The following is a 14,689-nucleotide window of genomic DNA, read 5'->3' on the forward strand; positions in this document are numbered from 1 at the left end:
AAAAATAATTGTGTCATTTGGATTATTGAAGGATTTGCAAGTGAAGTTATATTTTGGCATCTCTCAACTAATCCTGAAAAGAAGACCATACCCATGGAAGAAAAGTTCTGATTACCAATTGGAACCTGGTCTTTCATTGTCCTTGTTGCTCAAGATCTCACCTTCACATCCTTCCAATTTACCTTCCAGACAACTCTGCAGACTCCTTTATTTTGAATCAAATAAGCAATGCCTTTATTGCTTTGTATTTGGCAGATAGCATAATTAGAATATGGAAAAAAAACCTATTCATATAGCATAATTTTATACTATCATTTCTTGATATTAAAATACTTGTATTGTGATTTATAGCATCATCAGCCATTGTGGTGGCAATTTAAGCTTACTTGTATTGGAACGACAATAGTGAGATGCTATTTCTTTTCAGAAATACTTACATGTTTTGTTTGTAGTAATGCAGAACAGTTGATAGCTGTAGCAGGATATTGTGTGCTGAAATGCTACAATTATGACTTAGACATATGACTTAGAAGTGAGCAGTCTTTACCTTATGGGCTCCTTGGTGCTCTCTGAGCTTAGTTTTTTTTCCCCAGACATTTCATTATCAAACTAGGCAACGTCATCAATGTTAGAAGAGAATGGGTTTTGTTTTCATTTATATACTAGTGGTTTGCCCTGTCAGTGTTGGTGAGAGTGGACTTTGTGGTTCCTTGATTAGGTTTTGTTTACTGTTAGCTTGTTTTTCTGCATTGGTGGTTCCTTGATTAGGGTATTGTTTATTTCTTGATTGTTGGTCTAGTGTTAATCTAGGTGTTAACATAACATTACAGTTCTCATGCATATCCCCACTAACATAATAGATATGCACTCAGGCCCTTGTACCCAAGGAAAGATATCGAGCCTTTTGGACCTTGTTCAGACCCATTTTTGAATTGGAGAATTACCTCCTCTTCCTCATAACTACCTAAACCCTGGCCACCAGATCAACTGTTTGCTGTGGTTTGCACCATCATTTGTGCTGATGTTGCATTCTACTCTGAATTTAAATTATACCTTATATGTAGAGGCTAATAAAACTGTGAATAGTTATTGAGGCCTATTATTAGGAGATAATTTCAGTAGTTATTGCCAAAGACTATGAGGAATTTATTTCCCTTCAGGACACTGTTCATCATTACTATCACTTTGCATTTGAAATCTTAATAATGAGAGCTTGTTCTTTTTATATAATGCGGAAGCCTTTGATTTCTTAAACAGAAGTAAGAGGGCATTTCTCTTGTCTATGAGCATGATAATGTACTATAAACTTGGGCTTTTTCATCCTACCATTAGTTAAGTGTAAATCTGTGTCCACTTCTCCTCTAGAACAATATGTTTTCTGGAACTAGCATGACACGGAGGAACACCTATGTCTGTGAACGTTCTACAGACCGCTATTCTGCCATTCAGAATGGGAAAGACAACAGGTACCAAACCTCATCTCCCCAGAATCAAAGATCTCCTAATTATTCACTTTCAACTTAATGTGGGATGCTTGGAAACAAATCATTTAAGCAGGTTCTGTAGGAAAATGGAAACTAAGAGAAGCCTAATTAACCTCAAACAGCCTTGTTCTGATGTTACTTCCATTATTCCTGAGCAGAACTAACAGTGGAACTCATTTGGTCTATGAATGTCTATGTATAACTGCTGCTACATGAGCATTATAAATACATAAGCCATACATCAATGATTAACACTGTAACTGTGGGCTGTAATTGCTGTTGGTTCCTTTGTTGTCCTTGCTGAAAGCTGTCAACTGAATGCACAGGTCAGCTTGGAAAATGCCAGCAAAAATTAAATTGCTGCTTTTTCAAAACATTCTCCCCTAACTTAGCTGGAATGCTAAACCTGCAAAGATTATATACACGCTTCTTGTCATTCCTCCGTAGAGGCGTTGTATCCTCCCTTGTTCATTTCTTCTACACATGCATTCCTTAATTATGTTTCTACTAATTGCCTCTATCTCTCTCCTCCACCCTTGAGTGTTCTAAACAGACCAAAGTGCAAAACCTCTTGCTTTTCCTATTTAAAGCTAGTCTAATAGCTCCATGGGATTGACACATTTTTTTCATTTAGTGGCTTGTGGAAATTGCAACTACCAGAAAGAACTTCAAATAAGGAGACAGGGGAAAAAAATAAAATAATGAGAGCAAACACGGCAAGGAAGATAAGTGGGTCCTACACTTTCTGAATGAGCCATGAATTCAGGCAGAGGTATTATAACTTCTTGAAACTGGTGCAATCTTCCTGATTAAATAAAAACTTAATAAAATATTAACCTTTCCTCCTTATACTATGACAATTAACCACACACTCCTTCCTTCAGTCCTAGGAAGGATTATATGTTGGCTTTTGAGAATAGTTAATTTCAAAAGCAAAACAAAACAAAGATTTTTATAGGTGCTATATAGGGCATCCTTCCTCAACTTGGTTCTCTTTCAGAGATTTTGGGTTTACAACTTCCAGAATTACTAACCATCACTGTTAAAATCCTATATTAGCTGGGAATTCTGGATGTTATACAAACTCATCAGGATTGAGCTAGAAGAAAAACATAATTTTCTTAAATACTGAAATTATAAAAACATAGGTAGAAAAAAGATCCCCCTGAATAAACAATTATTTTTGGGTGCTCAGAAATCAGTTGATTACATTTGCAATGAAGTCTAGGTGTGGCTTTTTTCAGAATGACTAACAGTTTAATTTGAAACACTGCTAATAGTTTAGTAATGGTCAGGGTCTGTGAATGACATGATAGACCGAAGCTGTGCCAAAGAGTGCAAAGAATTTATTCTGGTTGATCAAGGAAGTCAACCGTAATTGTTTTTCCTAATTAGACAGCAGATAACATTACTTTGGGTAGGAAATGATTCTCCTTTATTGGTGTACTTTTCTAAATCTGCTAAGTGGATCTTAATTAATATGCTTCTACCTCTCCCATCACCAAATCTAAAAATACTATGTTTTTCCCTTGATAGATAGATAAATGGATGTCACTGGTGAAAAGATTCCTTTCTTTTTTTCTTTTTTTGAGGGGAAGAGAAAGATGAAGGTTACACAGCCATATTTGCTGTAAGGTAGCTGCCTTATTTCTTGAGCCAGTATAAACATTTGCTGCATTTTTTGTTAAAAGCTGGTGTTTATGCTAGGCTTTAACCTTGTTTTTGGGGGAGAAAAAGATACAACCTTTCTTTGGAAATTTTACATGCAACTACTTTGCTAGAGAATACCTTATTTCAAGATACTCCTCTAAACCTCTTCCTCCCTATAATAAAAGCCTAACAGAAATGTCTGCAAGTAGTACTCCTTCTGCTGGCTCCGCGGTCCCCTCTGCCATATCTGCACGACCTCGACATCAGAAGTCAATGTCAGCCTCTGGTCATCCTATAAAAGTTGCACTTCCAACTATCAAAGATGGCACTGAAACTTATCGACCAAGGTATTTCAAAAATGTAGTAATTATTTTCCTGATCAGAAGTCATTATTAAATTATTAGAAATGATGCCATAGGTAACACAGTGTTGCTCCGAAATTTCTGTTGCAAATCTACTTGGGGTTGAAGTGCCTAATATGTCATGTGATGAGGGTGAGATTAGAATGGAAAGTAGTTCATGAAATAAATGTGAAACCAGTTATTGAAGGAAGAATGCAGAATGCTGGAAAATGAAAATCTAAAGGGAGGATAAAAGAAGTAGGGTTTTTTTTCTGTGTGTATTTTTAACATTATAGCACTTTTGCTGCTGGTTTTACCACTGTTTTAATTACAAGCAGTTCTAAGAGACAAAACAAGCCAGGAAATGCTATATTTTAAAGGATACGTAGGAATTTGAATAATTTTCTATTTTCAAATGGACTTCCATGCTTGTGAAACCAATACCTTGTAAATATGACCATGTACTTTTTCAAAAGTATTTCTAAACTTACTTTTTCAGTAAGTGTTGTTTTTAAATAAGCAATCCAGCATAAGCTTTGTAATAAATTGAGAACACATATCAATTTCAGCCTCAGCTTTAGTCCAGGATAAGTTTGAGAGAGGTGCCAATCATAATGTAAGCCTCCCTTGGCTTGCTTCTTTCTCTTGCTTTTCAAACTTTCTTCTCCCTCTCCAGTAGTGCAACTCAGAGAGCTCCTGCTGCTTCCCCATCTGCTCACAGTATAAGCACTACCACTCCAGATAGAACCCGATTTCCTCGGGGGAGTTCAAGCCGAAGCACTTTCCATGGCGAGCAGCTACGGGAGAGGCGCAATGCCACTTACAATGGGCCCCCTGCTTCACCCTCGCACGAAACAGGGACATTTGCTCAAACCAGAAGGGGAACATCAACTGGCATTATAAGCAAGATAACTTCCAAATTTGTCCGCAGGTTAGTAAGAACCACTGTTTTCATTTCCAGATTATTAGAAACTGTGCAATAAGAGGCTAATTACTGTTAAAACTAAGCAGGTTTTATTCAGGTGCTGGTTTTACAACTCCTTAGAAGCCCCATTGAAGCCCAAATGTTCACAAGATTTGGAATGCAATAATTATGATTTTATTGTTGATGCCATTACTAAAGAAACTTGGATATCTTGCATGACATGTAAAGTTTAGTATGGTATTGGCCAATGTTTGTGAAAATGCTAATAGGCATGCTAGCATTTTAGACATTAAAAGCCAATTCTACCACAAGATTCCTACATGGATGTCATTTCAACAACAGGAATTGTGGTGAGCATCTCTGTTTCGGCATGTCCACACTGCATGAATCTGGTATTCATGATTACTTATTTCAAAAATTTTAAATTGATTTTCCAGATTCTTTGTATTTTAAGTAAAATTCTAGACATTGAAAATGTAGCCATCATCTTTGTAAGCCTTATCTCTTATACACAGGACAAAATGCTTTACTGTCTACTGTAAGCACTAGCTAAATGGAATCTTTTCTCCTGAAAAGCAGACAATGTAAATTTAAATTAATGAATGTAGTCACTGTAAAACTTTGTGAGTAGATTTTAAATCCAAAATCAATTATTATCTAATTAAACATTCTGAAAGTTAAAAGTAATTTCACTTTTTATTAATTTGTATTTTTAAAACAAGGTGTCATCTTGAAACACTACTTTCCAAATGCATACATTATGAATCTTGTTTAAATGCCTTAAGTTGTAGAGGGAGTTCTACACTGATTGTTTTTTTGTACCATATATATTCTATTTTTAATACAGCACTTTTCACTTCTGAAATACATTCTTTGATCACTTCAGTATAGAACGTGGTCCATAGCACTTCATGTTTATATTTCATACTTCACATTTAAGCTTCCTGAGGTATCTAGATATTTGTAAAATAGCTTCAAAGTCTTTGTTTGGAATTGTTATGATTGCAATATTTGTTAACCTAGCCTTTTGATTTCTCATGTATAATAGATTGAGAAACACATTTCACTAACAAGTGTTCTTTAGTGTTCAAATGATTGGTGGCATCCGGGGTATCTGTTAGACATAGCATTAGATCACATAGTATATTAATGATTTGATATCATAGAGAATAATTTATCAAAAATGTGCCCTAACTTATATATGGAACTTTCTGCATATATCAAGCATGCAAAGTTTGTAACCTATTAAGCTGAAAGCGATCCAGTGGTTATCTATAGAAGCCCCCTGAATCATGTTAAAAATGGTGCCTGTCAAAATGTAATAATCTACAACCAATAGAAGAGAGCCAAGATAGGCTAACCAAAATTAAACTTCTCATTAATTTGCAAACAAACCAACTGTTTATTGATTTGGATAACTTTGGAACCAATAATCTTGAAGCTATGTATTGTTTTCTGGAAAGTACCAAGCATATGCTACATTTCATTTGATTGGTCACATGCTATGCAACTGTAACACAGACGGGGTTATAAATACAGATAGTCCTTGATTTACAACAGTTCGTGTAGTGACCATTCAAAGTTACAAAAGCATTGAAAAATATGATTTATTATCATTTTTCACGCTTATGACCATTGAGCATCCCCATGGTCATGTGATTTACATTCGGATATTTGACAACTGGTTCATATTTAGGACGGCTGCACTGTCTTGGGTTCTTGTGATCCCCTTTTGCAACTTTCTGACAAGCAAAGTCAATGGGTATTCAGCCATGTTACTAACCTAACAACTGCAGTGATTCACTTAAAAATGTGACAAGGAAAGCCGTAACAAATTTCTCACTTAGCAACATAAATTTTGGGCTCAATTGTTATAAATCGAGGATTACCTGTACTCAGTGATAATATTGATTGAAATAATAATGTGTACATTAACACATTTACATAAATGGGTGCTCTGTTCAGTATAACTGACTCGAGATAAAAATAGTTGAATATAAAATTAAAATTCACAATATATAACAATATAGAAAGTTCCTAAATAGGAGCTATTGAAGCTGGAAGATATACATTTAATATGGAAATTTTCAGATATTAATACCCTAAATTTGCAGGCAAATATATTCCTAATATCATTATCAAATGAACTGCAGTGTTGTGGTATGAAGTCATGACATAGCAAATGTTAGAGGCATAATTAAAAATAATCATTCCTGGGTCTTGAATGCCGTAGTGCTCTAAACAATGCTATGCTTTGTGAGAAATGGGTAGAATAAAACAAGAGCATAGTCAAAACTTTGGCTTATGAATATGTCAGCAGATGGTTATTTTTAGCCATAATGTAAGGCAGTATTTTTTAACCTTGACAATTTTAAAATGTTTAGATGTCAATTTCTAGAATTCCCATGCTGGCTGGGGAATTTTAGGAATTGAAGTCCAGACATCTTAAAGTTGTTAAATTGAGAAACACTGATACAGTGCTTCCCAAAAAATTTTATTACCCAAAACCACTTCTCAGAAAGCCCTTCTTTCAATGTGCCTGTTATGATTGGTAATGAGTTTGTATATCGTTATCCAAAGAAAAAACACCCAATTTGGGGTAATTTACCTAAGTTTGGGAAACTTTGATGTAAGGGATAGGAATGGGAATGAAGGAACTAAAGTTGACCACTCTAGTAAAAATAAATTGGAGTTGCATATGAAAAGCTGCAGCTGTGGAAAAGTTTAATAAAATCTTAGTAAATGATAATTTTATGCTGAATATTTGTTAATCAGTAATTTAAATGTTGTTCTGGATGCAGGTTTTCTTGACTCATTTATTTTTAACCTTCATTTATTAAAATCTTAACATTAACTTTGTTTTGAGGGATCCAAGTGAAGGCGAAACCAGTGGCAGAACTGACACCTCAAGGTGAGGAGCCACTATTAATACTTCACTGCTGGGTCCCTTTGTGCTCAAAATCTCATGATTCTGAAAGCTTTTAAACTAATATGTAAAATGGCAAAATCTCCAAGTAACTTGTATCTTTCAAATATTACATCTGAGTTCAGTTTCTTACTTCTTCTTTAATTCCTATTATTTTAAAAAAAATATTATAAAAGCAGCGATTGTCTGCAGTTTCTTATACAGCAGCTCCTAGTGTGGGCTGCTGAATTCCTTCTAAGGCTTTCCAAGGTCAGTGTGTTGCTCTACATTGTCTTTGCAAGAACAAGCTGAGGGCCTAATCATCTAAATCAATCAGCACTCTGGCCATACTTGCTGCTTTTCTGCAAATACTAAGCAAAATTATTAATGTTCAGCAAGTCACTTTTGGCTTAACACAGGCATATACAGAAACATAATCTGGACCAATATTATTTTTAATCATTAAATGAATATCTTTGAATTAGTTTCCATAGATCCTACTTGGACTTCTAGGTTTGGCCAGGGATGCACAATTGAAGATCCCCAAGGTTGCATGTTACCTCCAAAATCCATGGTAGTTTGGTGTTCAAATGTCATCACATTGTAGAATTGTTAATAAACCATAAAGTAATATTAAATACACAAGGAATAATCATATTAACTATTGATTAACACAGTCACTATAATGGTAATTCATTTTGAATTAAAATAAAGATATTCCATCTGCTCCTTTCGGTAGCCACCATATTTTGGACTGCAATTCCCAAAAGCAAATGTGACTCTTGGCCCCAGAAAGTTGTGCACCCCTGATTTATGCCAAGGGCCACGTAGATATTTATATATAAATAGTCTGTCTACTGTACAGAATGATGATTTGGAAGTGCACCTACACCCCAACCAAATTGCATGCATTAATTTATGTTTCTTGTAGAGTATGAGGCAAGACATGCACACCCTATGTTGCCACCTCAGTTGCACTGCATGTTGAACAGTCTGTGCATGAAATTGCTCTTAGAATTTAAGCAAGCACTCCTTTCTTAGTAACAGTGTGTTTGATTGGAGGTTTTATTAAGAGTTGCTTTTTCACATCAAGGTGTTTGCAAGGCATATGAATGCTGTATACTTCCTAATGCTTCATGGACGGTGGCCCTTGACACATTTAATATATAAACTTTCATGTTGCTAATCTCTGCCTTAAGCTATCAAGATCAGAATTCCTCCTGCTGTGGTCATTAACCCAATGCAGTAAAGTGCATATAAGTGGCAATAACTCTTAGCCACATGGATAAGGATAGAGTTCCTATTTGTATCTGTAAAAATAGTATGAGACAACTGGAATAATTCTAGCTTTAATCCTTGCATGTGCTACAGATTATGCTAACAGTGTTCAGTCTTTCAGGTTGTGCGTGCAGACATATCAGCACCACCAGAGACAAAAAAGCTCTTAACATGATAAACACCATAACTTAATGGAAAAATGCTGTCAAATTCAGTTGATGCCTTGTTTATGCTTAAGCAATACTCAGAAGATAAAAAGATCTTAAGTAACGAACAAGTGCTTCTGCATCCACCCTGGAATCTTCTCTTTCTTTCTTCCGCTCAGATCCTTTGTCAAATCCACTTTCTCTTTTGCTATTTTGTTATGGGGGTGGCTTGTCATGTGCTTGGTGTTGAGGTGAGCTGCTTTCAAAAGGCCAGGAAGCTCCTTTGTTTATCCAAGGCATATTAATCCAGTATCCAGGAGTCTACACAGACATGGTATATTGAGTAACAATTCTGATATTGATTAACAGTTGTGTTTCTTTCATATCCCAATTGACTCCAGAACTTAAAATTCATAAAATATCATGTTTTGGGGGAAGAGTAGGAGCCGCCTAGAGTTTGATATAAGATGGGTGGCTGTATAAATATTTTAAATAAATCAATAAATGTAGTATGTCAATTGATGCCTAAAGTACACTGAATATTGGGGAGATTTTTTTTCCTGTCAATTATCCTACTGAATGCTTAGTTTACAAATGCTTCTGATTTGTTTAGAAGATGCAAAGAACACCATGCTGCTTGTGCTAGTGTTATTTCTGAGTTTTTTTTATAGCACAAAACAATCCCTTGTAGTTGTTGGATGCAGATTTCCCCCTCCTTCCCTCCAAAAGTAATATAACAAGAATTACTTAATTAAGTAGTTGGAGCAAACTATTTGTTTAAGACTTAATTGTCAAAGAGAAAAATGAAAAGCATCCAAAATTATTAATTTTGCTTTTTAGGTCTACATCTTTAAATTGGCAAAATACACTCCCGTAATAAAGAGGTGTACACATAAATTTCTAGAGAACAACAGGGTAGCTGCCTTTTCCTGCTGCTTTTTAAGCATGTTTTTTTTTTCTCTTCTGTTTTGTGTATTTTCAAAGCCCTGTACAGAGTTCAGATGGCCAGTCTAAAGAAGGCTAAATTGGCAACAGCTGAGAAGTCTCCTTTGGAGTTACACTGATATTTTTAGCAACAAGATTGTAATTGAAATGATATTTTGACCCAATCCTTTGTTTGGGTATAAATATTATTTATCTTTTCAGGAGTACTTCTGGGGAACCAAAAGAAAGAGAAAAAGAAGATGGCAAAGATTCCAAGCCACGGTCTTTGAGGTTCACCTGGAGTATGAAAACAACGAGTTCCATGGACCCAAACGATATGATGAGAGAAATTCGAAAAGTATTAGATGCTAACAACTGTGACTACGAGCAAAAAGAAAGATTCCTGCTCTTCTGTGTTCATGGGGATGCGCGACAAGATAGCCTTGTTCAGTGGGAGATGGAAGTATGCAAATTGCCACGCCTTTCACTCAACGGAGTCCGCTTCAAGCGAATATCGGGAACTTCTATTGCCTTTAAAAACATTGCATCCAAAATAGCAAATGAGCTTAAGCTGTAGAGAGAAATAACATTTCTGGGATCAGGGAAGATTCAAGCTTATGTTTTGAATGTACTGGTTATGCCTAATACGATTGGCCTGTGAAACTCCCCATGTAGAGATTGTCCCTATTGCAATAAGGTTATACATAGTTATTCTGAATTGTAAAATTTAATTCTGTATGACCTACATTAAAAAAACAGGTAAGTACATAGAGCATTCTGTTCATTTTATGTTCACAAAGTTGTATAGTAAGAAGGCTTAAATACAGACCTTGTATAGTTGTTTAGACATCAGCACAGAAATATGTTTACTTTGAGTTGAAAATTTCTTCCTAGTCTTTTCTCCTCCTCATTTTTTGTGGTTTTTATAAATCTTACCTCTACCATGCATTTTTTCTTTAAAAAACTCTCCATAGTTTTAAAAAAATGCACAAAAATGGTTTTCAGAAATGTAGCTTAATCAATTTTACTTTGTAACAAACCACATATAAATTCAATAAAAGAAAGTTGGCAGGTAGTCTACACCCTATTACTTCTTTTTCCCCTTTTCACTCTTACCATCCCTTAAGAAATAGTGTTTAGTTCAGACAAAAAAAAATGCAAACATGTTTACAGTGTTGGCACTTAACAGTGAAGAAAATGGGTTTCTGAAACACACTAAGGAATAAAGTAAAATGTTGGATTACGTTTATTTGAAATCTTAAATGTCCTTAGATCCTTGGGTCCAATGATTCACTAGAGTAAAAATATACATCATATCTATATTGTAGTATGAAATACTGTTTGCTACCTTCAGAAGACTACAATTCCCAATTTGTGAAAATATTACCTTCATATTGAGATTTTCATAGCACAAGAATTGTGAAATTACAATTAATGTTAAATGCCACCTCAGGAATTAACTGGTTTTTAGAATAATTCCCCCCAAAGTATACATGGATCTTCATATACTTTTAAGCCTAAATTGTTTATTACATTGTTTGATGTGATTGTATGAATTCTGTTCCCATGTATCTTTGAGTTTTGGATATTTTGCCCACTTTCTTGTATTTATTATAAATCATTACACCTATGAAGTGCAGCTGTATGCAGGCAGTTGCCTAGATAAGAAAACCCCTTCATAATTAGTGATTCAAACTGCAAAACCATTAGAACATGGTACATTTTTAATATTGATTATCTTGTACTGAATTAATCATAGCAGTTGGTTGTGCAATGTTATTTAATGTTGTAATTTCTGTAACTTCAACATATGATCCCATCTGCACACTCCTATAAAGATTAGAAAAATCACCCCAAATTATCACTTTATTTAAAAGCAAAAAGCAAAAAAAATGTGGTAAACTCTGTAACCTGAATTTAGAAGGCTGTAAGTGTAGCTAAATGTGCCATTTGAAAATGGCTTCTGACAGATGGACTTGAGATGCTGTACTGTACTGTGATGTAGCTCTTCTGTAACAGTTCTGCTCAGCAATGAACATGTACTGCCTTAGGAAACAGATGATGTTTTGGCAAGAAAGAACTGTGTTCCTTTTTATCTGGTATTCCTTTAAACTTTTTTTAATGAAAGTCATCCTAATTCACATTCACTGGTGCACTCTATTAAAAACTTACTTGAACAGATCTCCATACTATCAAATATGTCGCCTTATTCTTTATCTAGCAATCTGTACTGGATGTAGTTCACAAAGGAATTGTGAGAAAGGGGAGGGAAGACGTAATGGTTTCATATTTTGCATCAGGAGAAGTTTAGAGATTTGTGAATATCCATCCATCCACTGATTGCAAATCTCCCATGCCACTTCAGTTATATGACGAGACTTGCAGAGTTATCAAAATTTCCTTTTTAATTTCAAAACAGCTATATAAAATTAGCCTGAATGTATTTTTATTTTTAGAAGTAATTCGGTTTTGTAAGTCCAGTTCTTACATTAATTAACTTCCTTTTAAAAGATTTATATAGCACATTTGTATACCATATTATCAAAGTGTACTTAGAAGTTTAACAACAGAAATAAAAAACAATGGTGATTTTTTTCAGTGGTGAAAAATGAATGTGGAATAATCTACATCAGCTTTATGCCTTAGTATGGATGTGTGTATAGGCATTTTTGATCACCAAAGCCACATTCCTTACAATCCATAGCCCCAAATTGTTTTGGCTTGCACATAATGTTAAATTTTAATGTTATTTGGCTGGTTTTAACTTAGTACAATGTGGAAACCCATGCCAGTAGAATAGCTATAGTATACACACCAGAGTGAATGGTTTTTTTCTGTTTGGTGAACCAAAACCAAGTTGTAATATAGTTCTGCCTCAAAACATCTGAAATGTATGTAGGAGATTGTAATTTAATTATAATCAGATGCTTCATTTAGAATCATGTAGAAGTCCTACAAAAAGTTCCCACTGGGTTTAAATGTAGGTGCAAACAATATAGTCTAAATTCTTTATATTTTCAGACCAAAGTTGCTAATAACTGTTCCTGACATGGCTTTCAGGCATTAATGAACATTCAGTGCAAAAAAGAGAGATCCACATAGCCAAACAAAAGATTTGTATGGAGAGATAATGTGGGTTTCAAATAGCCACTAATTCAGTGATTATAAAAGGCTTCATTTTTTAAATTACATTTAACCAGATTTACCTCACTAATTTAGTTTTTGTGACTATGTAAGTTCCACAGAATCTCAGTGTAGCATGCCTTGAGTGCTACAAAATGTTATAAAGCAACTTTTTGAATAATTATAGCTATAAAGCTGAATCAAGACATTTGGCTTAAAGAATTTGCCTGTTTGGGAAAACAAGACCATTGAGCTTTGGATAGATAGAGGTTTAATTGCTTAGAAAATCTTCACAAATTGTTGAAGATTTTATCTTCTAGTTCAGGCTTGTCCAACCCGCGGGCCGCATGCGGCCCAGATCGCCTTGTAATGCGGCCCAGTGCCCACCCCAACCTTTGTGCCAGAGCCAGCGAGGAGGAGGAGGAGAGGCAGGCGCCGCTGCTGCTTCTGCCGCCGCCGCTTCTGCCCCCACCACCGCCACTTCTGCTGCCACCGCTGCTGCTTCTGCCTTCCAGTCCTGCCTCATCCACCCGGGCCATTTGCAGGAGGAAAGGTAGGCGCGAGGCGGGCGAGCTTTCCCCCCTGCAAAATTTGGTCGGAAAGTAAACCGTGATAAACCGTGATAAAAAATAAATAATTTTTAATAAATAATAATAAAAACATCTCACTAACTTCATTTCCATTTAATATGTTAACTATGTTTTCTATGGTTTTTTTGGATATCAGGTATCGTTACTGTTATTTTATTTTATGTGCGGCCCAAACCAAATTTTCATCTTCTAATGTGGCCCAGGGAAGGTGAAAGGTTGGACACCTCTGTTCTAGTTGCTTCGCACATCAGATAAGGCATCAGCAGCCTAGGGTAACCACTCTCATTTTGAGAGACGGGTCTCCTTTCATATGATAAGAATCCTTTTAAATGAATCTCTGCAAATGACAGCTATTATTTTCCGTGAGTAGGCAAGTGAATGTGGAAAATGGACCCTAGGAAAAAATATATTTAAAAAGTTTATGAAATATATAAAGTTCCATTAATTCAGTGACCACTTAGATTTTCTGCTCTCACCCTGGTTATTCAGGTCCTCCACTGATGCACCCATCACCACTGTAATTGAATGCATCCACCTTAGTGCTGGGTAGACATTTTCTTTCTTCCAACCTTATAAATTTGCCAGGGAAGCCTTTGCATAAACCCTTTCAGGGGGAGATGGGCAGATCAAAATGTGACATATGAATAAATAAAAACTTGTCCAAAAATGAGAATTTGAGCCCAATCATTTGCATCTTGAGAAAGATCTCCAGCTTGATTTGTTCAATATGGGTAGTCTTTAACTTACAACCATAAGTGAGCACTAAATTTCCATTGCTAAGTAAGCCAATTGTTAAGTCAGCTTTGCCCTGTTGTATATGATCTTTTTTGCTGCAGCTGTTAAGCGAATCATGCAGTCGTTAAGTGAATCTGACTTCCATTAACTTTGCCCCTGGGCAGTTTGTAAATGGTGGTCATGTGACCCTCAAGACATTCAACTGTTGGAAATGCATGCTGGTTGCCAAGTGCCCAAATTTTGATCATGTGACTGCAGGGATGCTGAAATGTGCAATGGCCATAAGAGTGAAGACCATTTGTAAATGACTTTTCTCAGTGTTGTCATAACTTTGGTCACTAAAATGATAATAAGTCAAGGACTACCAGTACAGGTATCCTGGGTCTCATCAAATGGTACAGAATGAACTTGTAGTTCACCTGCAGATGCCGGATGCCTACTGTTCTTTTAAGCAATTTTAAGTCAAGAGATCAGGTCTGTGTATTTTCATTCAACCTCAGAATATACATAGGTAGACATTTTCTTGCAATGAGCATCAGAAACTGAACTGCTCCTTGTGGCACTTTCTGATGATTGCTTTGGGGTGGG

At 35.6% G+C, this 14,689-nt stretch overlaps 1 protein-coding gene across 9 annotated transcripts in view; it reads left to right on the forward strand.

The window, feature by feature from the left end:
• Positions 1–11,834, forward strand: part of MARK1 (microtubule affinity regulating kinase 1) — a 58,740-nt gene extending 46,906 nt beyond the window's left edge. For 4 of the 9 annotated variants that reach the window (XM_026695732.2, XM_026695733.2, XM_087933760.1 and 1 more), the window contains 5 exons: positions 1,366–1,466; positions 3,320–3,481; positions 4,152–4,406; positions 7,267–7,311; positions 9,876–11,834. In XM_026695732.2, the coding sequence (XP_026551517.1) occupies positions 1,366–1,466; positions 3,320–3,481; positions 4,152–4,406; positions 7,267–7,311; positions 9,876–10,230 (918 nt within the window). In that variant the 3' untranslated portion in view covers positions 10,231–11,834. The remainder of the gene's footprint in view (positions 1–1,365; positions 1,467–3,319; positions 3,482–4,151; positions 4,407–7,266; positions 7,312–9,875) is intronic. The other 5 variants (XM_087933719.1, XM_087933728.1, XM_087933735.1 and 2 more) reach the window with 3 other exon arrangements.
• Positions 11,835–14,689: the final 2,855 nt, after the last annotated feature.

The sequence above is a fragment of the Pseudonaja textilis genome, chromosome 1 (assembly GCF_049901715.1).
Source record: "Pseudonaja textilis isolate UNSWEBS1 chromosome 1, rPseTex1.2, whole genome shotgun sequence".
NCBI classification, from domain to species: domain Eukaryota; kingdom Metazoa; phylum Chordata; class Lepidosauria; order Squamata; family Elapidae; genus Pseudonaja; species Pseudonaja textilis.